This window comes from Rhinopithecus roxellana, chromosome 21, assembly GCF_007565055.1.
Source record: "Rhinopithecus roxellana isolate Shanxi Qingling chromosome 21, ASM756505v1, whole genome shotgun sequence".
Lineage (NCBI taxonomy): Eukaryota > Metazoa > Chordata > Mammalia > Primates > Cercopithecidae > Rhinopithecus > Rhinopithecus roxellana.
Window position 1 is genome coordinate 12,148,806 of NC_044569.1, and position 25,152 is coordinate 12,173,957.

General features: G+C 39.8%; 1 protein-coding gene across 7 annotated transcripts in view; it reads left to right on the forward strand.

The window, feature by feature from the left end:
• The window catches only part of L3MBTL4 (L3MBTL histone methyl-lysine binding protein 4), a 430,288-nt gene that overhangs the window by 244,824 nt on the left and 160,312 nt on the right, over positions 1–25,152 (forward strand). For all 7 annotated transcript variants that reach the window (XR_004055732.1, XM_030926198.1, XM_010373395.1 and 4 more), the window contains exons 13-14: positions 1,585–1,699; positions 25,005–25,107. Coding sequence is in view for 6 of the 7 variants with exons in the window: in XM_030926198.1 (XP_030782058.1) it covers positions 1,585–1,699; positions 25,005–25,107 (218 nt within the window). In the remaining variant the exon portion in view is untranslated. The remainder of the gene's footprint in view (positions 1–1,584; positions 1,700–25,004; positions 25,108–25,152) is intronic.

Consider the following 25,152-nt stretch of genomic DNA (forward strand, 5'->3'; position numbering starts at 1 on the left):
GGATGACAGGTATGAGCTACTGCACCTGGCCTTTGGTTCTCCCTTTTTTGTAGTTCTGTCTTCTCCAATATTTTGTCCTTTAACTTCCAGCTGCATCATCCACTCTGATCTGCAATCTGTGTCTTTCTGACTGCATAACTGCTTTCTTTATGTTTCTCCTCTTTGTGCTGCAATCAGGAAATTGTCTCCAGGCTGATATTAAGGGCTCATCTGGGATGTTTTCCTTTACTTAGGGATTGCTTTTTTTCTGTGCTGTCTATTGTCCAACATCAGAAAATAGTCACTGCATATGTCCAGTTTTATGGTTATTACTATGAAAGGGCACTCTGTCATCGTCAGGAACCCAAGTTCGGTAGAAATATACTTTTGAATGTTATTACTGTAATCTCTGTTTCTCACACTTTAGCATATAACAGATTCATGTAGAAAACTTGTTAACACACAGTGTTAGGCTCTACCTTTAGAGTTTCTGATTCAGTAGGATTGAGGTGGAGGCCAAGAATTTGCATTTTTAACAAGTGTTCAGGTAATGCTGATAGTCTGAGAATCACACTTTGAAAACCACTTGCTTAGAAAGATGATTCTTGAGAAAAAATATTGGGGGTGTGTTTGGAACTAAAAATATAGAATTTTGCTTTTTTGGTCTTATGTTCTGCATAATGGATTTATATTTCAGGTTGGCTTATTATAGCACTAGGCATCTTGCTCTTTTTATTCAAATATGATCTTCAAAAACTTAAGTGGGCTTCTTTGCATTGGAAAGGATATAGCTTTTTTAAAAAGAAATAATTATTTTTATTTTAGGAAATAAGTATTTGATTTTTTGTTTCAGAGACTGGGATTTATTTAATTATTCTTATATGTGTGTGTGGTATGTCTGTGTGTGTTTTATAGATAAGATGCATGATAAATTATCCTTGTAATAATTAGCTTGTTTGAGCCTATGCCAGTAGGATGGCTGGACCTGGGCCCTACCTCTTGTTTGAAAGTTTCTTGATAGCTTACCCTTGGTCTTTAAATAGCTCTTATGGTAGCTATTAAAATCTATCTACCCTCTAGCATATTTTGTCTACTGTTTTTGCCTCCATTCTTCCAATGGGCCCATCTCTCATTTGTGAGGTTTTAGGGATTGATTGTTTCTTTATACTCTAATCTGTGCATTTCCCATCGGTATAGCGCTTGTACTAATGTCAAGTTGGTGACACTTAATGTTGATGATGCTGACATGGTTCTTGAAGTGGTTAATGGGACAGTTACTCAGGACAAAGAGTTTTCCCTCAACAGCATTCCAGTATTTGTCTTAGTTGAGAAAATGGATTGGGCTTACCTCTTCAAATTCTGATCAATCCTTGACAATTTTTTTCTTTACCAACCTCTTTAATTTCTTTGAAAATTTGGTACAGTCGCCTTTGTTGGCTGTATTAGAAGGCTGTAGAATGGCACATTTTAAATATTATTTCAACTGCAAGGTGTGATTCATAAAATTTCAATCTCAGCTTCAGATATCTGTATTCAAATATTTCGATACAGGAATAGTGAAATACTAATTACTAAATATTAATCATTCGAAACTCATTTTAACAGGTTCATTTTGATGGTTGGGACCATAAGTATGACTACTGGGTGGAGGCAGACAGCCCTGACATCCACCCGATCGGATGGTGTGATGTCACAGGGCATCCACTGGAAGTGCCGCAGCGTGAGTACTTTGCTCTTTGTCGTTGCCCTTTAAATACTTAGCCTGATTTCCAGCCATACTGTTGCTTATTCATGCCGTTATAGGCATCTGAAAGCTAAATATGACATAGGCGAATTCATCATCACTACAGCTACACTGAAAGCCAATTATTTCCAATTAAGCCTCAAAGGGCATGCGTTATATTAATGAAAAGTGATAATCGGCCGGGCATGGTGGCTCAAGCCTGTAATCCCAGCACTTTGGGAGGCTGAGACGGGCGGATCACGAGGTCAGGAGATCGAGACCAGCCTGGCTAACATGGTGAAACCCCGTCTCTACTAAAAAATACAAAAAACTAGCTGGGCGAGGTGGTGGGCGCCTGTAGTCCCAGCTACTCGGGAGGCTGAGGCAGGAGAATGGTGTAAACCCGGGAGGCGGAGCTTGCAGTGAGCTGAGATCCGGCCACTGCACTGCAGCCTGGGCGACAGAGCGAGACTCCGTCTCAAAAAAAAAAAAAAAAAGAAAAGAAAAGTGATAATCGTTAAAAAATTATTTTGATAGTGTTTTCCAAGGGGATCTTTATTTTCTACATTTGAGTTTGGAAAACTGAGCTAGCATATCTAAATCCATCTAATTTTGGTCATTGGTTTTAACAAATTTGTCTTTTTTTTTTAAACATCTGATCTTTATTTTATAGAACAGACTACACGAAGTCTTTTGGAAAATTAAAATATTTTAACTTCCAACAATTTTCAGATTTTTTTTCTTATAAAAAAATTTAAAATCCTCTACTTTACTCACATCTTTATTATTTCTGACTTTCTAGCTACTTAAAGTTAAGGAGGAAATTAACCACTCTAAATTTTAATGAGCCTCAACCCAAAATACCTTATTTTTTTTGTCTGAAGGAGTCCTCTGATCTGATGAGGCTGACATGACTAATAACCGGTTCCAGACACAAGTGCAAGTGTTCTCCACTCTCATGTTTGTTTTGTTCCCTCACTGCTTCTCTTTCCCTCCCGTTGGTTTCTTAGGATTAAGCTAGAATGCTTTTCTATTAATGAGGATATCTTACACACAGCCAGCCTAATGATGCTTGAACCTTAGGCCTCAAAGGACTTCTTGTAAAAATGAGAAGAATCCCTGACTAAATAATTGGACAAAGAGTTCTACATTGTGCTAGATTCTTCAAAAACTACAAAATGAAAGAGACGAAGGCCTTTCTGGAGCCGACAGTATATTGGCACAGATAGGACCAGTACCCCAAGACTGTAGAATGAAGGGGACCATGCTCAGCACCATGTGGGGGGACTCCAAGTAGGGAAGGGCGCCAGCATTTGTGCTTTGTGGTTTCCTTCGGTCTTGCTTTTTATCCTCCCTGGTTTCACACCCCAGCATGTCACGGAGATGGTTCTCACTTTATGTGAACCCCCCAATACAACCCTGTACATCCATCCCTCAGCCAGTAACTTTCTCATGTGTGAACGACTTCCTCTGGGGTAGGCATGGACCAGCATTGCAGGTACAGGGACAGCTCTCCTCACTCCACTCCAAGCATTGTCTGCTCCTTTTGTCACTCTACCCAGCTGGATTTTCTACCTGAATGTCTCAGAAGCATCCCAGAGTCTATGCATCAAACCCAACCTCCATCCCAAGCCAAAAACTTGCTCTTTCTACTATAGTTTCTGTTTGCTTCCAAAGTTGCCATTCCAGACTCTGCTCCCTCTTGGCCCCTTCCTCAGTCCACACATATAAACAGTCACCAGGTGTCCTGTTGGTTCTCTTTCTTAATTCTCCAGAATCTGTCTTTGACCCCCAATGCTTTGACCCCAATGCATCTTCTCAATGCTATTGTATTATTTTGAGGTGTCATCATAGTTACAGATGCTTCTCAGAATGGGGCCTGTAGTCTGCTAGTGAGTTGCACAGGTTCTCCTGATGAGCCTAGGATAAATCTAAAAATGCAGGTTCTAGAGCAGTATAGACTAGTGGTTAAAAATGAGAAAAATGGAGTCAGAATGCTGGGCTTTGAATCTCAGTTTAAAGCTTGCTTAGTGGGTGCCTCTCTATGCCTCAGTTTCCTCATCTATAAAATAAAGATAATATTAATTTCTACCTCATGAATTTATAATTATTAAATGAAATAAATGAATGGATAGAATTCAAAAACTGCCTACTCCATAGTATGTGCTCAGTTAATACTAACTTCTCTCAGGAAATAATTTGGCATTCTCTAGATTTTCATTCTTATGTAAGTTATTAAGTGGGAGTTACTAAGAGTTCCAGATTTGAAATTGAGCAAAAATTAATGTGATTAGGGTTTTCCAAATACTTTAATTCAATTTTTCTTAAGAAGTTTGACTTCCATGTGTTGTTGGCAGTATTACAAGATGAGTATTTTATGTATTCACAGGCAGGTAATTAGATTTGCTAGAATTTGGGGGAAAGATAACTTGTAATTGGTTGTCTTTGGTTGGTTGTGATTTTCTGTTTTCGCTGTGTTTGACTTTCTTTTTATAAACTTGTTTGTTTAGATTAATCAAGATTAATATAGCTTGTTATAGGTTGTTTGCTTAATCTTATGGTTTTAATTATTTATATCTGCACCATAATTATGTTTTATTGATTTTGAAATACCTATACTTTAAGACATGCTTGTGATCTGGTTCAATATGTGTTATCCCTGCCCCTATTTTGAAAGCAAAAATACATGCACACACACACATGCACACCCATATACAAACACACCCCTACTCCAAAACCGATTCTGTTACTTATTTATTTATTTATCATTGAATTCTTTTTCCACTGGGAAGGAGAAACAAATGGTTGCTCTAGGCACTCTAACAAAACAACGTTTGAGGGGCTGTCATTGACTGTTGCAGTGACGTTATGATTGTCTTTTTTTTTATTATTATACTTTAAGTTCTAGGGTACATGTGCATAACGTGCAGGTTTGTTACATATGTATACTTGTGCCATGTTGGTGTGCTGCACCCATCAACTCGTCAGCACCCATCAATTCGTCATTTATATCAGGTATAACTCCCAATGCAATCCCTCCCTTCTCCCCCCTCCCCATGATAGGCCCCCGGTGTGTGATGTTCCCCTTCCCGAGTCCAAGTGATCTCATTGTTCAGTTCCCACCTATGAGTGAGAACATGCGGTGTTTGGTTTTCTGTTCTTGTGACAGTTTGCTAAGAATGATGGTTTCCAGCTACATCCATGTCCCTACAAAGGACGCAAACTCATCCTTTTTTATGGCTGCATAGTATTCCATGGTGTATATGTGCCACATTTTCTTAATCCAGTCTGTCACAGATGGACATTTGGGTTGATTCCAAGTCTTTGCTATTGTCAGTAGTGCCGCAATAAACATACGTGTGCATGTGTCTTTATAGCAGCATGATTTATAATCCTTTGGGTATATATCCAGTAGTGGGATGGCTGGGTCATATGGTACATCTAGTTCTAGATCCTTGAGGAATTGCCATACTGTTTTCCATAATGGTTGAACTAGTTTACAATCCCACCAACAGTGTAAAAGTGTTCCTATTTCACCACATCCTCTCCAACACCTGTTGTTTCCTGACTTTTTAATGATTGCCATTCTAACTGGCGTGAGATGGTATCTCCTTGTGGTTTTGATTTGCATTTCTCTGATGGCCAGTGATGATGAGCATTTTTTCATCAAAAAGTGGGCAAAGGATATGAACAGACATTTCTCAAAAGAAGACTTTCATACAGCCAACAGACACATGAAAAAATGTCTTTTCTTTCTTCTTTCCCAGAATAGTCTGTATAAAACCCCTTGTAAAAACAAGGAGCGTTGTGAGCACTGAAACTCTGTGGAATTAGAAAAATTTTATTCAGAGATGGAAATTCACTTAGATTATAAAATAAAAGTTAATGCAATTTTTTGGCCAGATGTGAAGCAATTAATATGATGATGGATGGATGTCATTCCGAGGAAAAAATATTGTTAGCCTAACCAGGTAATAGCACATTTTCAACTTCATTCTATTTTAAAGAGAATTTCACAAGGAATCTTTAGTACTTGTTCTTCCAAATTACAGCAAGCAAGTAATCAGCAGTTTTAAGAGTCCCTAAGTACTCATTGACTTAATAGACAATTATAGCATATTGTGTTTTAAAAAAGGTAGCTATTTTCAAAGTCCCTAATTACAGATCTACATGATAGACTTATCAAGGAAAAATAATACATTTCAAAATGTACTTACAGTCATAATGATATTATCTGTTTTAAATGCTCCTTGTTGAAGTGCTTATCCTGTGTCTCTACCTTCTGGAGGTGTGAGGGCAGATTCCATTTACTTGGTTCTAAAACTTAGTCGTTGGATGCCTAGTGGCTAGCCCAGAACAATTCTGCAGATTATTTTCTCATTGTAGCTTGATGACTTTGTTCACAGTTGAGATGCAGTGTGGCACAGCAGTTTCTGTCATCACATGTACAGACCATCGTAGATTGTATTAATAACGCACAGCTCTGTGCAAATTTACAGACCTTTAAAACAGGTACAATAGCCCGTCCCTTCTAAAATGGATGAAATAACTCAGTGGTTTGACAGTAAGGCTTGCCAAATTCTCACCCTATCCCAATTTATGACTCTCATCTGGCTATAGATTTATGCAAGTCAGCATATGGACGTTGAGTGAAGATCCTGAGTTCACACAGGGACCTTTCAGGCTTTTTCTCAGAGAGTTTTAACCCTTTCAGAAGACAATAATGCCTTCCATGGCAGGGGAAGGGAACTGGATGCAATTGTTATGTATCGCTATCCCTGCCCTACATCACCCTACAATACCTGGTTAGTGGAAACCTTGAGCAGTTGAGCAATCAACTGACTGCCTGAAAATATTACATGAAGAAGGGTTTTATCATCTCAGTGTTGTTGTGGTAATTGAATAGAGATTTTTTTGGTATCTTGAATGTACTAACTGCTGTACTAGGGTTTGCAAAGTCCTGTGGGACATAGTTCTACACTGGTGGCCATGATTATAAAGGCGCCAGGAGGAGAGATAGTCCTGTGAACACTCATGGCATGGTAGTGCCATAGTGAAGAGATTCACAGAGATGTTTTGGCTACTGCATGCACTTGTATTTAGTGTTAAGAGATTAAAATTCCTCCTCTTAAAGATGCTTTTTCTTATTTATAGCAATTCTTCTTTCAAAATTGGGGGTCAAGGAGAATGAGAAGTGGACAAGGGCAGCTCTCTGTGTTGCTTTAAGGACAAGCTTAGTGATACTAGCATCTTGGAAAATCTTTCATTTTTTTTTTGTCTTTCATGGTATTAGAAAGACTTAAAAATACGTCATAGTTTTATTTTACAAGTGAAGGAATCCTTAAATGACTCCTAGAAATGAGCATAGAATCAAGTATTTTCTAATGTAAACATTATGTATTTGCATTCTGAAAGAGAGCTGTGTAAAGATTATGAATTTTTTCATTTCACTCTGCATTCTAAGCAACCAAGAATCAAGAAGTTGCAAATATACACAAACCTAAAATTCAATGAGCACTAAATGACAGACTTAGAGAACTGAAAAATTTTCAGCATATTTAAGAACTAAGAGCCTTTGGCTTTTATGCTACTTTTCATTTATGCTTTGGTATTCATTTCAAGTCAGAAAGTAAAAATTAGAATTCGTTTTCCTTAGCAAAACAGTAAGTTTCACTTCAGCACATAAGTTTACCATAATTAGAGGGGATGGCAGAATACTTTATCCAAGTCTTTGGGATAACAGCTCTGTGCACCTGTCCATCCAGCCATGAGAACCATAGATCTTTTCTTCCATGGCCCACTCACAGGATGGCATATTCAGGAGCTTCTCATCCTAGGTGTTGTAGATACAAAGTCAGACCTTCTTTAAGCAGCCAGTAGCCTTGCCCTACTATGTTTGAAGTGACCCTCTAGATTTCTGGCAGTTCAGTCTTCTGCTACATCTCACCCACTTTATAGCATTCTTTAGAATACTCCCAATTTTACTTGCATTTAGTGCTTCATAAAAATTTTCTGTATGTAGTGTTATTTCTATAAACACCAATGAGCTGAAAGTCATGTAGAGGAGGATGCAGCTGCTGACCACATAGCCCTTTTTTTTCCTGCATTACCAACCCTCTTCTCCAAGGCATTATTCTCTTTGACTAACCCACATTCTCCTTGTTGCTATTTTACTTGACTCTTTTCTTGAATATTAAAAACTTTTATTGTTCTAAGGAATTGTAAAACTGAGTAAGAGAAATATGGTTATAGAAGTTTTTATACTTTCATGAGCAGTTTATGTTTTTTAGATTGACAAGAACATTTTCCGTAATTTTCTTTGAAGTCATCGTTCTTCTTTTCATGTCAGTGGACCTGTTTTGTAATGGAAGTCATTAGAAAAGGAGAGGAATCTTTTGTGTAATCCCTGTAACCAAATTATAATGCCAGATAGCCAGGGAAAATACTTTCACACAGTGGAGTCACATATTATTCTAGGATTAGGGTCTAAATTCAGTGAGTAATGCCAAAAATCATGTTTAATCACAGTTACTGAAAAGTGTGTCACAGCGAGCCCACCAGAGTGGATTACCTCCATCATTGAACTGTACAGTTGGCATTGTTGAGCGTTAGGTGAAGTCACTGGTGTGAATTGAGGGTCACGCTGTATGATAATCACACGGCACTTTTAAATAGCACGTCGTTTGCACATTCAGAAAACTGTTCACATTGGAGGAACATATTGAGACTGAGGAGAAGAGTAGTAGTCTCTGACTCCTATCTCATGCTCATACCTGGATTCCATTTTTGAGTACCGTGGTAGGATCACCTGTACTTGTAGCTACTAGAGTACCTTTCTTTCCCCCTTTTCCATATATATTTGAATTTGTATACGTGGTAGAACTCCATTCTATTCACTTCAGATATTTGACTGTCTTGATGTGCATGACTATCCTTACTACCTTTTAAAGCTAGGAATAGTTGCGATAAGAAGTTTGTGTATATAAAAATATAAAAATTTTGATTATTATGTAAAGCATATATTAAGAGATGTGAATACAGAAATAGCAATACACTAATAGTATTGGACTTCAGTATCCCACTCTCAACAGTGGATAGATCATCCAGATAGAAAATCAGAAACAAGACACGGGTGTCTACTTTAGCTCACATCTATTCAACATAGTATTGGAAGTCCAAGCCATAGCAATTAGAGAAGAAAAAGAAATAAAAGGCATTCACATTGGAAACGAACAAGTTAAATTGTCTCTGTTTGCTGATAGCATAACCTTTTGTGTGTATAGAAAAGTGTGTTAGTCTGTTTTCACACTGCTATAAAGAACTTCTCTGAAACTGGGTAATTTATAAAGGAAGGGGTTTAATTGACTCATAGTTTTGCATGGCTAGGGAGGTCTCAGGGAACTTACAATCATGGCAGAGGGGGAAGCAGGCACCTTCTTCACAAGGTGGCAGGAGAAAGAACAGTGAAAGTACAGTGCAAATTGTCATTTACAAAACCACCAGATCTCGTGAGAACTCACTCACTATCATGAGAACAGCATAGGGAAACCACCCTCATGATCTAGTCACCTCCCTCCCTCGACACATGAGGATTGCAATTCGAGATGAGATTTGGGTGGGGACACAGAGCCAAACCATGTCAAAAACCCTAAAGATTCTACAAAGAAACTCTTAGAATTAATAAATAAATTCAGTAAAGTTGCAGGATACAAAATCAATATACAAAAGTCAGTTGGGTTTCTATCCACTAACAATGAGGTATCCAAATTCCATTTACAATAGCATCAAAAAGAATAAAATGCTTAGGAATAAATTTAACCAAGGATGTGAAATATCTGCATGCTGAAAACTTTTAATACATTGAAATAAATTGTAGAAGACAAAAATAAATGGAAAGATATCCCATATTCATGGACTGGAACGCTTAATGTTAAAATTCATACTACTAAAAGCAGTTTACAGATTCGGTGCAATCCCTATCAAAATTCCAATAGCATTTTTCACAGAAATAGAAATAACTGTCTCATGGAGCTGAAAAAGACCCCAAGTAGCTTAATCAGTTGTAAGAAAGAAGAACAAAGCTGGAGACATTACATTCCCTGATTTCAAACTATAGTACAAAGCTATGGTAATCAAAATAGTATGTTAGTAGCATAAAAAGAGGCACATAGACCAATGAAACAGAAGAAAGCCCAGAAATAAACTCATGTATATGGTCAACTAATCTTTGACAAAGGCACCAAGAATATATAATAGGGAAAGGAAATCTCTTTAATAAGTGGTTCTGGGAAAACTAGATATCCACATGCAGAAGAATGAAATTGGACCCTTGTCTTACACCATATACAAAAATTAACTTGAAATGGATTAAAGACTTAAATCTAAGATCTGAAACCATAAAACTCCTAGAAGAGAACATAAGGAAAAGCTTTATCAAGACATTGGTTTTGATAGTGAGTTTTTAAATATGACAACAAAAGCAAAAATAAACGAAGACTATGTCAAATTATAAAGCTTCTGCACAGCAAAGGAAACAGTCAACAGAATGAAGAAACAACCTATGGAATGGGAGAAAATAGATACAAACCCGACATCTGATAAAGGGTTAATCTCCATATATATAACAAGTTCATCTAACTCAATAGCAAAACAAAACAAAACAAAAAAAAAAAAAAAACAGAAAAAAAAAAAAAACAAAGAAAAAACCTGATTAAATAATATAAAATGGGCAAAGGACCTGAATAGACATTTTTTTCTTCTGAAGAAGCCGTACAGATGGACAGCAGGGCCATAGCTATATGAAAAGTTGCCCAGCACCACTAATGGTCAGAGAAATGCAAATCAAAACTACAGTGAGATATCACCTAACACCTGTTAGGATGATTTTATTCAAAAAGAGAAAAGATAATAATTGGCCAGGATGTGGAGAAAACAGAGAACCCTTACACACTGTTAATGGGAATATAAATTGGTACAGCTGTTATGGAAAAAAATATTGAGGTTCCTTTAAAAATTATAAATAGAACTACCGTGAGATTCAGCAATTCCTCTTTTGGGTATGTATCCAAATGAAATGGAATAAGTATCTCCAAGAGATACCTGTGTTCATTGCGGCATTATTCACAATAGCCAAGATAGGGAAACTACCTAATTGCTCATCAATGGATGAATGGATAAAGAAAATATGGTATTGTACATACAATGAAATATTTGTCATCCATAAAATGAAGGAGATCATGTCATTTGCAATATCATGGATAAACTGGAGTGTTTTATGCTGAGTGAAATAAGCCATGCACATAAAAACAAATACTGTATGATCCTACCTATATGAAATCTAAAAATGTCTAACTAATAAAAGTGGAGAGCAGAATGGTGGTTACCAGAGGCTGAGGCATAAAAGAAATGGAGAAATGTTGGCCAAATGTACAAACTTTCAGTTACAATATTCCAGAAATATTATATATGACATGGGTGGTAATGTGTTAATTTGGTTGTGGTAACCATCACACAATATATATGTTTATCAAATCACCATGTTATACATCTTAAATATGTATTATCTTTGTCAATCAAATATTTTACAATTAGGCTGGGTGCGGTGGCTCAGGCCTGTAATTCTAGCACTTTGGGAGGTCGAGGTGGGTGGATCACCTGAGGTCAGGAGTTTGAGACTTGCCTGGCCAACATAGTGAAACCCCGTCTCTACTAAAAATACAAAAAAATTAGCCCTGCACAGTGGCACGTGCCTGTAATCCCAGCTACTTGAGAGGCTGAGATAGGAGAATTGCTTGAATGTGGGCGGCAGAGGTTGCAGTGAGTCAAGATCGTGCCACTGTACTCCAGCCTGGGCAACAAGAGTGAAAACTCTATCTAAATATGTATAATATTTAATATATATTATATATTAAAATTAAAAAAATAATTGTAGCAGGTGCTTATTGTATAGCATAGCAGAGTCAAAAAAGTGCAGATCTGCAAGTTAGAAACCTTGAATTTTTGTCCCAAATACCATAATGTGACTTGTGAGTTGTCACAAATTATGTGACCATATAAACCTTTATTTTGTTATTTACAAAAATAAGCGGGTGGACTAGGTCAGTGGTTCACAACCTGAATGGGAAACACATAAATGATTCACAAGCTTGCCACTGGAATTCTGCTTTTGTGGAACCTGGAAGCTTCGATCTTTTAAGTCCCTTCCAGTTCTGTATGCCAGTAAGGGGATCCGTTTTCTTCTAGTAGACTCCCAGGCTCTCCTGGTCCTGCTGTGGCTGTGGCCTCTGACCTCGTGGAGCCTGGTGCTGCTGTAGTCTGTAATGGGATGGCACTCCATGTGGTCCCTGGCGCTGAGGCACTCACTTAAACAGTGGAAAGTTAGAATTTGAAGGGTTAGACTGTATCATGGGAGCTTTCTCTCCTTCTCTGAATGGAGTGCCTTTATACCCACAGTGCAAGTGAACATTTTTATTTGCTGATTTGACCAGGCAGCAGGTAGGAAGTCTGGTTTCTTACATCTCCTTGCAAGGAGCTCCCTTGGGGCAGCACTAACACTTAGAATCAGTGAGGGCTTGTTCTCTCTCAGTTGTACGGTCTAGACAAATTTGAAGCCACCAGTGAATAAACTGGTACAGGGGAGTTGGAGGGAAGGCAATTTGCTCCTTTTACATTATTGAAGCATCTGTTACAGCCATCAGGTGGAGGATTTTCCTTCCATTTGGAAACTTGGCAATTCTGCCAAGTTTCTAAATGTCAATAATGAAATGTCATTAATTGTAGAGAGAGATTTCACGCAGAAGCCATGGAGAGAAATGTAATTAGAATTATACATTGTGTAATTGTGTGTGTGTGTGTGTGTGTGTGTGTGTGTGTGTGTGTTCTCAAACAACTCATAACATTTTCTGTTAAGAATGCCCAAAAGCTTACTGGTCATGAGAACTTTTAATGTGGCCCTGTTAGGCTAGTTTGAGAAGGGATTATGGACACCAAAATTTCTGCTTTAGATGTGCTTTTCAGGCTGTTGAAAAAACGGTATAGTCACTCCACTTGGGAGTATGTTTCACTCTCATAGGTAACTTTCATATTTATACTTGTTTGGTTATGAGAACATATATGACATTTCTATCAGCAACTAGTCAGCTTGATTTTTTTTAGTCAGAAAATTGTATGTGACACCATCAATGAAACTAGAATGTACGAAATTTTTCTTTTAGTAAAAAGAGGGGAAAAACAGTTCAAAGGCTGGGGATGCTCAAAACCAATTCATAAGCTACTTTGATATGCTTATAGCTTTTGACCTGTCTCTTATCTCCCTTTACTTGAATAAGAACAATTCTAGGACTGGGGAGTACACAAGTTATCATCCCTTTGGCTTGAGTTTAAGTGTCACTTTACTTAAGGCAATGTCGAGGAAGGGGAAGAGACATAGAATGAGTGAATGAATGAGAGAGAGAAAGAGAGAAGGGGGACAGTTTTGCAGCATTTTTACTTAAGTCAAATGGGAATAATTCAATTACATAAACCAAGTACCAAATTAGGTGGTTTTTTAAAAGGCTGATTTCTCATAAAAGGCTAAAGGAGGTTTAGGGTAAAAGAAAGTTAAAAAGTCCTCTTAGTTCTTTATAATTTCTTTGAGAAACAATTTTTATAACGGTAAAGTTTAAAAGATAAATATATTTTAATCACTGTCTTATTTATTTCTTAAAAATAATGAAAAAAGTGGAACAGGGCTATCTAGTGAAATAGTATTCATATTAAATCCTTTTAGGTGCCATTTAGCTCTTTAGTTCCTCACAGTAAGTCTGTTAGTTAAGGGTAGGCTTCACACAATTTAGTTTATTTATATGTAAAACATTTTTTTGTGTGTATGCCAATAACTCTTAACATTTTTTTCTACTCTTAAAATTCTGTGCTTCATGGTTGGGGATGGTGGCTCACGCCTATAATCCCAGCACTCTTGGAGGCTGAAGTGGGAGAATCACTCGAACCCAGGAGTTCAAGACTATCCTAGGCAACATAGCCTGACCCCCCTCACTACAAAATAAACATGGAAAAATTAGCTGGGCATGGTGGTGTGCAACTGTGGTCCCAGCTACTCAGGAGGCTGAGAGAGAAGGATCATTTGAGCCAACGAAGTCGATGCTGCAGTGAACCATGATTGCAGCACTGCAGTCCAGCCTAATTGATACCAGTCGACAAGTCTCAAAAAAAGAAAAAATAAATCCTATGCTTCTACATTATCTATGTGGACCTCTCACAATTTTATCTCTTCTGTAGATCAACAAAAAGGTCATTCTTCTGATTTTTGAAAGGTTAAAAACTGAGTAATAAAACAATCCAACATTTTACAAAGGCCTATTCTATAGTATAAAAAGAACTTAGTTTTGTTGTATTTAAGTGGTTATGGTATAAATACTTTAAAATACTAACGTGGCCGGGTGCGGTGGCTCAAGCCTGTAATCCCAGCACTTTGGGAGGCCGAGATGGGTGGATCACGAGGTCAGGAGATCGAGACAATCCTGGCTAACACGGTGAAACCCCGTCTCTACTAAAAATACAAAAACTAGCCGGGCGAGTGGCGGGCGCCTGTAGTCCCAGCTACTCGGGAGGCTGAGGCAGGAGAATGGCGTAAACCCGGGAGGCGGAGCTTGCAGTGAGCTGAGATCCGGCCACTGCACTGCAGCCTGGGCGACAGAGCGAGACTCCGCCTCAAAAAAAAAAAAAAAAAAAAAAATACTAATGTGACATGTTTGAACGGGGAGATATCTGAAATTGAATCTACAATTTTCCCTTCCTCTTTACTGTCATTTTTTCCATATATCAGTGAAAACTATATGTGTACCTTCTTCACTTTCTTGTTCCTAATCCTTACAATGGCTCATACCAATATACAGCCAGATCTCAGATGTTTCCATCAGAGGCTACAGATCAAATCATTCCATTTTCCATCAAACCTCTGATCTCCCTGATACTGTACTTGTATTTAAACATGAGGTCATCTTTTTCTGGGATCCTTGTTTAATTAGCCAATTACCCACTGTATTATTGTCTCTTAATTAAAACTCAACATATGATAAATGCATTTTACCGTATTTTGTTAGGAAAATATTTGCCAGTTCTTTATTAAGGAAGTGGTCTTCTGTCTCATTTTAAAATAATAAGCAAAGGCCAGTACAACATGTTTTTCTTTTTGCCTTACCTGCTCTGAAGCTCTGTCAGATCTGTGAAAGAGACTTTTGACGTTTGCATTCTTTTCTTACTGTATGCTTGTTTCTGAGTGGAAGATAAGTATTATTATTGTATCGATTCATCTCTTTCAGGACTCTACCACATTTCTAACCATATCCCTATGTCAGGCAGATGGTTAGATTGTCTTTCTCTACTAATATTGCCATCGTGGTACTTTAAGGATTTTTTTCTAGGTTGTCAAGTAAGTATAAAATTGGCATTTTTAGGAACCTTTTGAAATTCTTTTGTTGCATTTTCATTTCACAAAATTATTGTTCTATTTTATTTACGTATTATGAAATGTGGTGTTCTGAAACCCAGGTACGAGCAAACATGGTGTTTGGTTGTACTATTTCCTTCTTCTATTTGAGACACTAATTATTACAGCACAATGGATATTTATTTTCCCTAATTTCATTAGGAGGAGAGTAGGTATGATTAACCTATAATTTTAGTTTGAAAGATAATGCTTATTAGTTGCATTCTCCAATGTTCAAGGGTAATTATTTCATTAAATCTTCTTAGCAAACCATAATATAAATTTCCTGGGGGGTGGCATGGAAAAAACCAAGATACTAACCTAAACATTTCCAGTTCAAAATAAAGACAGTAAAAGCTTAATTATTTGAAATGGGAATGTGTGCATAATTGAACAGTTGCTTCATTGATTTTCAGTTCACATTTCATACCTTGCTCCCCTGCCCCATTCTCAAGCTTAGCTGTCGAGCTTACTGCCTGTTTCACCGAGAACATAAAAGCTGTCAGCGGTGAAATTTGTCTTCCTCCTGCCATGGAGCCCACTAGCGCCCCATCATATGCACACAGGTTTTGCCTTCGTCAGGACTGGGACTGCTAACAGTCCCTGATCGTCCTACAACCCGTCCTCACCGGGATACTGGCCTGTCACCCTGTCCTCACTCAGGGCTTTTTCCCACATTTAAACCCCTCCCTACATTATCAAATTTTCCCTGTACTGAAATATTTTCATCATCACTCAAACAAAAACAATAATAGAAATACCATTTAGGGCATAAACCCACTTTTTAATAACCATTTTATACAACCTTTTATATAAAAACTTAAGAAGTTGTTTAAACTATAGCTTCTCCCCTTTTCCTCTTCCACTTTCCCGTGAACCTCCATCAGTCTTGCTCACACCTTTTCACTGAAAACATTCTTGCCGCAGGCCTGGCAGCCCGGCATGTTGCCAAACCCAGAGGCCGGGTGCAGGTTCAACCCTCGCGTGGTCTGCGCGCCTTCTGCGCAGCTTCCTCCTGGCTCTTCCTCTGCTAGCTGGGTTCCTCGCTCTCAGCTGCCTTGCTCACTCTTTCTTTCTGATCTCTACACCTCGGTGTTCCCAGAGTTCAGTCCTCAGACTTCTCTTCTTCATGGACACGAACTCGCCATGGGGTTCACCTAGCCCCGACTGTAAATAGCGGTGTGGATGCTGCCTGTGTGGGCTCTGAAGGGCTGACTCCAGTCCCAGCTACGATGCAGAGCACTCAGCAGGCCCTTTACGAGGTGCCCGGAGAAGTAAACTGCTCACCGAGCAGCGCGGTAGGTGTGTTCTCACCGATCCCCTCTCCACGCAGTGCTTGCCAGTGTCTCCTAGCCAACCCAGAATAAATAAGAGACTGGCCCACACGGTCTCATCTCCCGCCACCCTTCCCCTCGCCCAGGCCTTCTGGCAGTTGTCCCAGCGTGTCCCATGCTCTCACTTCAAGTAGGATTCTGTTCAAATATCAGCACTTCTTCCCTGCCTCGCCCTCTTAAAGATCTCCCGACATCCCCACTTACTTTCTCTTCCTTACCCCACTTCATGTATCTGCCTAGCACCATCACTCTGACTTGCTGTCATGCTTCTTATCTGATGGCTTATTCCATCTTTGGCATGAGAAGTTAGAGCTCCCCCTTGGCAAGGCCTTCTCTTTGGTTTGCCACCATATCGCTAGCAAAGGGAACATCGGCATCTAATAAGCCTGCAGTATCTCTTTAATTGAATGGATAACCCTCAGTAATTAATTTTATGTTAAAAATAAGAAAAAATAAAATCTTAACTTGCCTGTTATCTGTGACATTTAAATCTATTTCCCTTTTCAAAGAAGCAGTGTTTGTGCATCTTCTAGTGGATATTATCACCCAACGCTAATGTCATTTCTCTGTTATTTAAAAAAAAAAAACTTGCTAAATGAATCAGGTTGAACCGAGTACTGTTTCAGCAGTAATTAGTATTGAAATAAAGATACTAATGCTCCTGATTCTTATTTATTTATTTTTGATGCTGACCAACATCAATCCGTAAGTCATCTATTTATTTAAACGAATAGATCATCTTAATTTGCTTCAGGGTCAGCATTATCACTGTGCCATGGGCATGTGCATACCAAATAAAATTACAGTTCTGAGAAGAAAGTACATTCTTAGAAGGAGGATGATGTTCTCAGTCTGTAACCCATTTTAGGTATAATAATAAGCGTTTTCATTTACATCACCCAGAGTCGCCAGTTTGGATCATTTGGGAATAAGAAAAGACAGTTCCCTTTTTCATTTTCTAGAGATAAGTACAATCTCTTTTATTTCTTGACTTTTGCCTTGATCTCTTACATCATCTTTACCTGACAATATGTCTAAAATCCATATGCAATTTGAGTGTTTTCTTTTCTTTTTTTTTTTTTTTTTGAGACGGAGTCTCGCTCTGTCACCCAGGCTGGAGTGCAGTGGCGCGATCTCGGCTCACTGCAAGCTCCGCCCCCCGGGTTTACGCCATTCTCCTGCCTCAGCCTCCCGAGTAGCTGGGACTACAGGCGCCCGCCACCTCGCCCGGCTAGTTTTTTGTATTTTTTAGTAGAGACGGGGTTTCACCGTGTTAGCCAGGATGGTCTCGATCTCCTGACCTCGTGATCCGCCCGTCTCGGCCTCCCAAAGTGCTGGGATTACAGGCTTGAGCCACCGCGCCCGGCCTTGAGTGTTTTCTTTTAAGGACAATTGCTTGATTTCACAAAAGAAAAATCAAGGCCGGGCGCGGTGGCTCAAGCCTGTAATCCCAGAACTTTGGGAGCCGAGACGGGCGGATCATGAGGTCAGGAGATCGAGACCATCCTGGCTAACACGGTGAAACCCCATCTCTACTAAAAAAATACAAAAAACTAGCCAGGCGAGGTGGCGGGCTTCTGTAGTCCCAGCTACTGGGGAGTTTGAGACAGGAGAATGGCGTAAACCTGGGAGGCGGAGCTTGCAGTGAGCTGAGATCCGGCCACTGCACTCCAGCCTGGGCCACAGAGCGAGACTCCGTCTCAAAAAAAAAAAAAAGAAAAAGAAAAAAAAAATTGCTGTTTTATCCTAGAAATTTTTATCAGCAAGTAACACAAAAATTAAACCCTAGGGTTTAATCAAAGAGAGGGTTGTTTTTCTTGCATGACAGATCACTGGTGTAGCAGGTCCAAGGATGGCAGTGTTGTGGGCCCAGGCTCTGTCTTCCTTTGTTGTCTTCTTCCCTCAACACCTTTGCATTTGTCTCTGTGCTTATCATCTCATGAGCGTTTACATCTGCATTCCAGGGAGTCCAAAGGAGGGGAAAATGGGCAAAGCAGTACCAGTCTCATCTTCGCCCTTTTAACAGGAAAGAAAAGCATTTGTCCTTACGGTGCCTTTCCCTTCGGTTATCCAGGACAGTGTCGAGTGACCATGACCAGATTTAAGAGAGGCTGGGAAAGAGGATGTGTGTAGCTGGGCACATTGTTGCCCTGAGCAAAATCAGAATTTGGTTGGCAAGGAAAAAGGGCTGCATGTAGTAACCATGCATTTCTGTGTGAATGGGGAATTCCATGAGGACATCTTAACAATAGTATCATGTTAGGGTAAAGCATCATTCATTATTCAGATAATTCCTAGTTTAAAAGCATATTTTCTTTCCTTTTTGTCCTTTCCTAAAGAACCTTGCCATTAGATTTACTGCTGCCTGAGTAAAAGTTTTCATAGAAGATTTCCAGTGAATTAGGAGTTATTCATGCTGCTTGATACAGCAAGTAGCTCATAATATTTAGAAACAGAAGATCAGAGAGGGATTTCAGACAAGCTGAGCTCTGAAATGAGAATAAAATAGTGATGATCTCACAGCATTGTGATAAAATAATGTTTCCAGGTATTAATTGTTGCTTTTTTTTTTTTTTTTTTTTTGAGATGGAGTCTCACTCTGTTGCCCAGGCTGGAGTGCAGTGGCATGATCTCGGCTCACTGCAACCTCCGCCTCCTGGGTTCACACCATTCTCCTGCCTCAACCTCCCAAGTAGCTGGGACTACAGGCGCCCACCACCACGCCCAGCTAACTTTTTGTATTTTTAGTAGAAGTGGGGTCTCACCCTGTTAGCCAGGATGGTCTCAATCTCCTGACCTTGTGATCGCCCGCCTCAGCCTCCCAAAGTTCTGGGATTACAGGCATGAGCCACTGCGCCCAGCCGTTGCTGTCTTTATTATCATCTTCCCACTCATAAAACGTACTTGTTGAGTATCTATTACTTGCCACTCGCTGTTCTAGTAGGTGCTGGGGATACAGTGGTAGACAAGTTAGATAAGGTAAATGTCCTCACTCTAGTGAAGGGAGACGGGTGATAGAAGCAGATAAACTACAAAACTAATTTCAGGAAAAGTGGTAAAAAGAAGACAAGAATGGGTCATATGGTCAGGGATGCTCTTTCTGAAGAAGTGATTTAGAGCTGAGAACATTTCTTCTTGCGACCTAATTGTCTAAATGTCCAAATTATAGTAAGCTATTCTTGGCAAAAATATGATTATTTTCTGAACACAAACATTCATTTGATGGTAGGTTTCCTTTATCTTAGAGCAATCATGTGAACTGTTGCAGAATTTGCAGGTTTCTTTTCCCCAGTGGATGGCTCCTTGTCTCATTTGCCATTAATTCAACCTATTATACTTTGTCATACAAAATTTAATGAGGAAATTGCCAAGTCCCATGCATTTTTATTTCCTGTTCTTCTCGACACTTTCTTGGTTATGTCTTTTGCTGTACTTCTTAATGCGATGGCTCTTCTCCCCTAGTTGAGGTCATGCCTTTCCTTCCAGCTCTACCTGGGAGAGAATGATGGTACCCATCAGGGATATGGAGAGAAATATGCATTGATAAATATTAAAAACATCAGTTTAAAACTTAATTTAATAAAGTACATTAAAATAGTACTGGAAACAATATTAAGTAGCATTCACTGAAAGGTCACTGTGTGTGTAGAATGTTGTCCACACAGAGTTCCATCCGGGCTGGCTGATGGAGAGTATTTTTTGTTTTTTATTTGTGGGTTTAATATTCCAGACCTTTATAATGATAGCTTGGATAATGTATTGTGAGATACAGTTTAGAGAAAACTGTTTATATACTATATATTTCTTTTCTCTTAGATCCTTTTATTTACTGAATGACACAAGCATATTTCTTAATGAAGGATTTGTTTACATTTTTTTTTTTTTTGAGATACCGTCTCACTATCTCCCAGACTGGTTGAACTGCTGGGCTCAAGAGATCCTCCCATTTTAGCCTTCAGAGTAGCTAGGACTATAGGTACATGCCAACATGTCCAGATAACTTTTAAAATTTTTTTTTGTAGAAATAAGGTCTTTCTAGGTTTCAAATTCCTGACCTCAAGCAATCCTCCCACCTCAAACTCCCAAAGTTCTGGGATTATAGGCATGGGCCACCAAGCCGATCCTCTTTACAGTTTTTCAAACATCTCTTCCTCTGATTTGTTTGAAAGTTGTTTTTCTAAAAAGCTGTTTCCAAACGCTGGCTTTGAATAGAGTAGCTCTCTTTTTCTCTATTTATGCCTCAATGTGTTTCACAAAGTCATAAGAACATAAGATGTGCTTCAGACATACTTTCCTATGGTTCAGTAAATGTAATGAAAATATATTTGAGGCTTAAATATTTGTTTTAATATCACGACACACTGGGACCTAAACTCACTCAGTATTTCCATGCAACCTAATTTCACTATAATGCAAATTTGCTGTTTATATATAAAGCTGCTTTTCTGGACTATGAGTGTCTCTCAAAGGAAGAAAGAACTATGGAACACTGACCTATTCCACAAACACTTACTGAGCACTAACTCTGTGTCAGGCTAGATACTGGTGACACAGTGGTGAACTAGACCCATGCCTGCAGCTTATAGTTTAATAAGAGAGATAGACATTAAACAAATAATTATTTACTTGGTAATTGAGGTAGGTGCTACATAAAATGGGGACCTAACCTCCTCTCAGAAATTAGCATGAGGAAGTGAAATATAAGTCAAGATGTGAAAGACAAGAAGGAGTCATCCAAGGGGACAGTGGAATGTTCTTGCCAGCATGCAAATGCCCTGATGTATGAAAGAACCTGGCAGGTTCAAGGAACAGGAGAAGGCCAGCATGGATGCAGAATCCTGAATGAGGAGAAAAATCAAGTCCAATCATAAATCAGGCAGGCCAGGTTAAAAATTTGAGGTTTCATCCTAACAGCAATGAGAAGCCATTGAAATGTGCTAAGAGAGAAGTGATATGATGTTGTCTGTGATTTGAAAAGATGGCTCTGGTTGCAAGATGTGAAATAGATTAGGAAGAGTGAAGAATGACTGTTGCAATTCTTCAATCAGGAAGATGGCTTTGGATTAGGCCAGTCATAGTAGCAATGAAGATAAGTTGGTAGGTAAAAGAAGTATTTGAAAAATTGAGGACTGATTGATAGGGTGGCATGAAATGAGGGACAGGTGATGTGAAGGATCCAGGGAGAAATGATGTCAAGGGTCCAGGCATCTGGATGGAGGGTAATGCAGTCACGGAGATGAGCTGTTCTAGGGGAAAAGAAGGCTGGGGGACAAGACGAAAGGTTCAGTCTGAACATGTTGACTTTGAAATGACTTTAAGAAATAGCTATGGAGACATCAAGTGGAAAGGTGGATACGTTGGTCTGGAACTTCAAGAATGCCTGGGCTGTAGACTGTGAGCATGCAGTTGGTAAATGAAGCCATAGAAATGGATGGCCCAGGAGCAAACCTTGAGGATGTTGCCTGACATTTCAGGTTGACTAGAGGAGGAAGTGCTGGCAAAGGAGATTACAAAAGAATCCTCATGTTCAGAAGGAAAACTGTCAGAGTGTGATGTTGCCAAAGCCAGCAGACAACAGCAATTCCAGAAGGAGATTGCCAACTATACATTGAACTACATACTGTAGCATATAGTACAGTATGCAGTTTCAGTAAATACCTATTCCACAAGCACTTACTGAGCACATAGTTAGTGCTCAGTTAGTGCTTGTGCAATAAGTGAGTAATCCATAGTTCTTTCTTTCAGAGGCACTCATAGTCTACCACAAATTTGTATTATATTGTAATTAGATTTCATTAAAATACTGAGTCTAGGTCCCAATATGTGGGATGTTATCCTAATGTGTCGGATGATGTTAAAACAAATGTGGCTCAGGAAAGGAGCCCCGAGGAGAAGGAGGTAACTACTTTGAGAAGTTTGCTTTGAACAAGAAATGGGGAACAGCAGCTAAGGGGCCTGTGGGATCCAAGTAGAGTTGTAAACTTTCGTTTTCTCTTTTGTCTTTGTTTTTATGATGGGGAAACTGGAGTATGTTTAAATGTTGGTCAATAGTCAAGGAGCGATTAAAATACCTCATAGCTTACAGATCCTGGAGAATGGGAGGTGATGAGATCAAGCATAGATGGTGAGGGATTTGCTTTGGAGAGGGGAAAGTGCGCCCCACACTGCAGTGGAAAGGAGGGAGGGGAAGTGCTGGGCAGGCGGTGAGGAGGCGCGCTGTCCACGAGCTCCTGGTCCTCAGTTAGCAGGGCTGAGGCTGCAGGCCAGTGGCAGTGTGGGAGACAGGTGTTTTGGTAACATCTTGTCTGCATGATGTGCGTTTTTTCCCCAGGAGAACTTAGTTTTGCAAAACATAGAGCAGCAGGTTGTTTCGGGCGATCTGTGGTTGGCTCTTTCCCACCCCCGCCCCACAGCCAGACGTGATTAAAAAGTCAGAGAGCAACAGAGGGTCAAATAATTGATAGAATCTAAGTTAGACAAGGGAAGGCGGTTGTGGCCCCTCAGAAGGGGCTGAGGAAGAGAAGAAGGGAAATTAGTGGCCTGGAAAGTCCACTGACGTTGAAAACATCAGCAGCAGTTGGGCACCTGAGCGTGCAGTATGGGAGGATACGATTTTGTGGTCAGGTGGGGTTTTGGAAGCAAAGCCATTTTGGGTGATGGCAAGACCCAGAGGGTTTTCTTTGTGTGTCCCAGATGAGTTGGGGGCCACCGGCTCAAGGAAGTGACTGATGTGGTGGGGTGGCAGAGCGGCAGGATGAGCACATGGGGCCTGAGTGTGCCTGAGCAATTGCCAGATTTGGGAGAGAGCAGAACATGGAGAGCCAGTGCCTAAGTCTTCCCTGAGTGATGTGGAAACAGTGGGCAGATGGTGGAAGCCCAAGGCAGCAGACTCAGAAGAGGAGCCTCAGAGGTGTGGCCCTGAGGAAGCACAGAGAGGAAGACTGACCCTGACTTCCCTACCTCTCTGGAGGCACATGACCCCTGTGGAGGGCTGTGGGAAGCCATGTCTTCAGCCCCATGAAACCAGGACTGGGAAATGGGGAATACTGAGATGAGGAGGAGGAAGTAGGGAATTTGTTGAACAGGAAATGGAAGTCTGAGAGCTGGGAAGGGAGAAGGGAACTGTGGGATTGTCAGGAAAGTAAGGCCCAGAACAGCAGGAGGTATGGGATGGGACGTTCCAGGAACTGATATGTGTGAGTGTGCGTGTGTGTGTGTATGCACATGTGTATATGTGTGTGTGTGTGCGCATGTGTGTTTAGGGGACAGAGAACACTTAGGAAAATCACAGAACAGGGCATGGAGGTTTTGCTACTGATAATATTTAGATGTAGACTGCCTCTTTGGATTGACAGACTGGTTGGCATGGTTAGAGTACAGTGCAGTGCAATGCAGTACAGTATATAGTACAATATAGCACAGTGTAGCTTACAGCATGGTGTAGCATATAGTATATAGTACACTGTAGCTTATGGTGCAGTGTAGTACATAGCATAGTATATAGCACAATGCAGCATATAATATGGTGTAGTGTATAGTACAATATAGTGTATGGTATAGCATATAGTACAGTGTAGTGTATAGTACAATATATAGTACAGTAGAGCATATAGTACAGTGTAGCATATAGTACTGCATAGCATATGGTACAGTATAGCAGCAGTATAGAGTAGCATAATGTCAGTTCTTTCTTTGCCTAGCTTTGATAGCCACTTGAGTAAGTGTGCTGTAGGTCCATGTTTGCCATCTTCAGCACACCCTGTTTACTAGCCTGGTTTCTGTCCAGTATTCCAAGATCCCTGCTGTGGCTGAGTGGTGGCTTCACCAAGGAGCAGAAAGCAGACCTTACGTACTCGCGTTCTCAGCTCGTGGCTGTATTGCCTATGCCATTATTAATCTCTGAAAGAAATAAGTGAATGTTCTCATATCTATTTTTAAAAATTTATCACGCCTGCAATCCCAGGACTTTGGGAGGCCTAGGCGGGCAGATTGCCTGAGTTCAGGAACTTAAGACCAGCCTGGCCAAAGGGGTGAAACCCTGTCTCTACTAAAAATACAAAAATTAGCCGGGCGTGGTGATGCACGTCTGTAATTCCAGCTACTCAGGAGGCTGAGGCAGGAGAATTACTTGAACCCAGGAGGTGGAGGTTGCAGTGAGTCGAGATGCGCCATTGCACTGCAGCCTGGGTGACAGAGAGAGACTTAGTCTCAAAGAAAAAAAAAATTTCTTCAATGCCTATTCATTTATTCATTTTCCTCTCTCTCTGATATGGATTGTGCTGTTACTGTTACTTATTATAGCACTGGTATTTTCTGCTAAACAATTTAATATTACTAATACATCGTAAGTCACCTGTAAGTGGTTTTTGGTGATGGTTTGTTTTTAATTTGTAAAGTCTTAATTAGCATCATTTACATATTTCAGATTTGCAGTCTCCTTTAATGAGAGTGTTTTCAAGGTATGTTCTTTTTCTTCCTGAAGGAACAAATGACCTGAAGATCCTTCCAGGTCAAGCTGTCTGTCCTACTCCCGGGTGCCGAGGAATAGGCCATATCCGTGGTCCACGTTATTCAGGACATCACAGGTAACATTTTTCTTACTTATTCCCGGATGAATGGAAATATTCTGC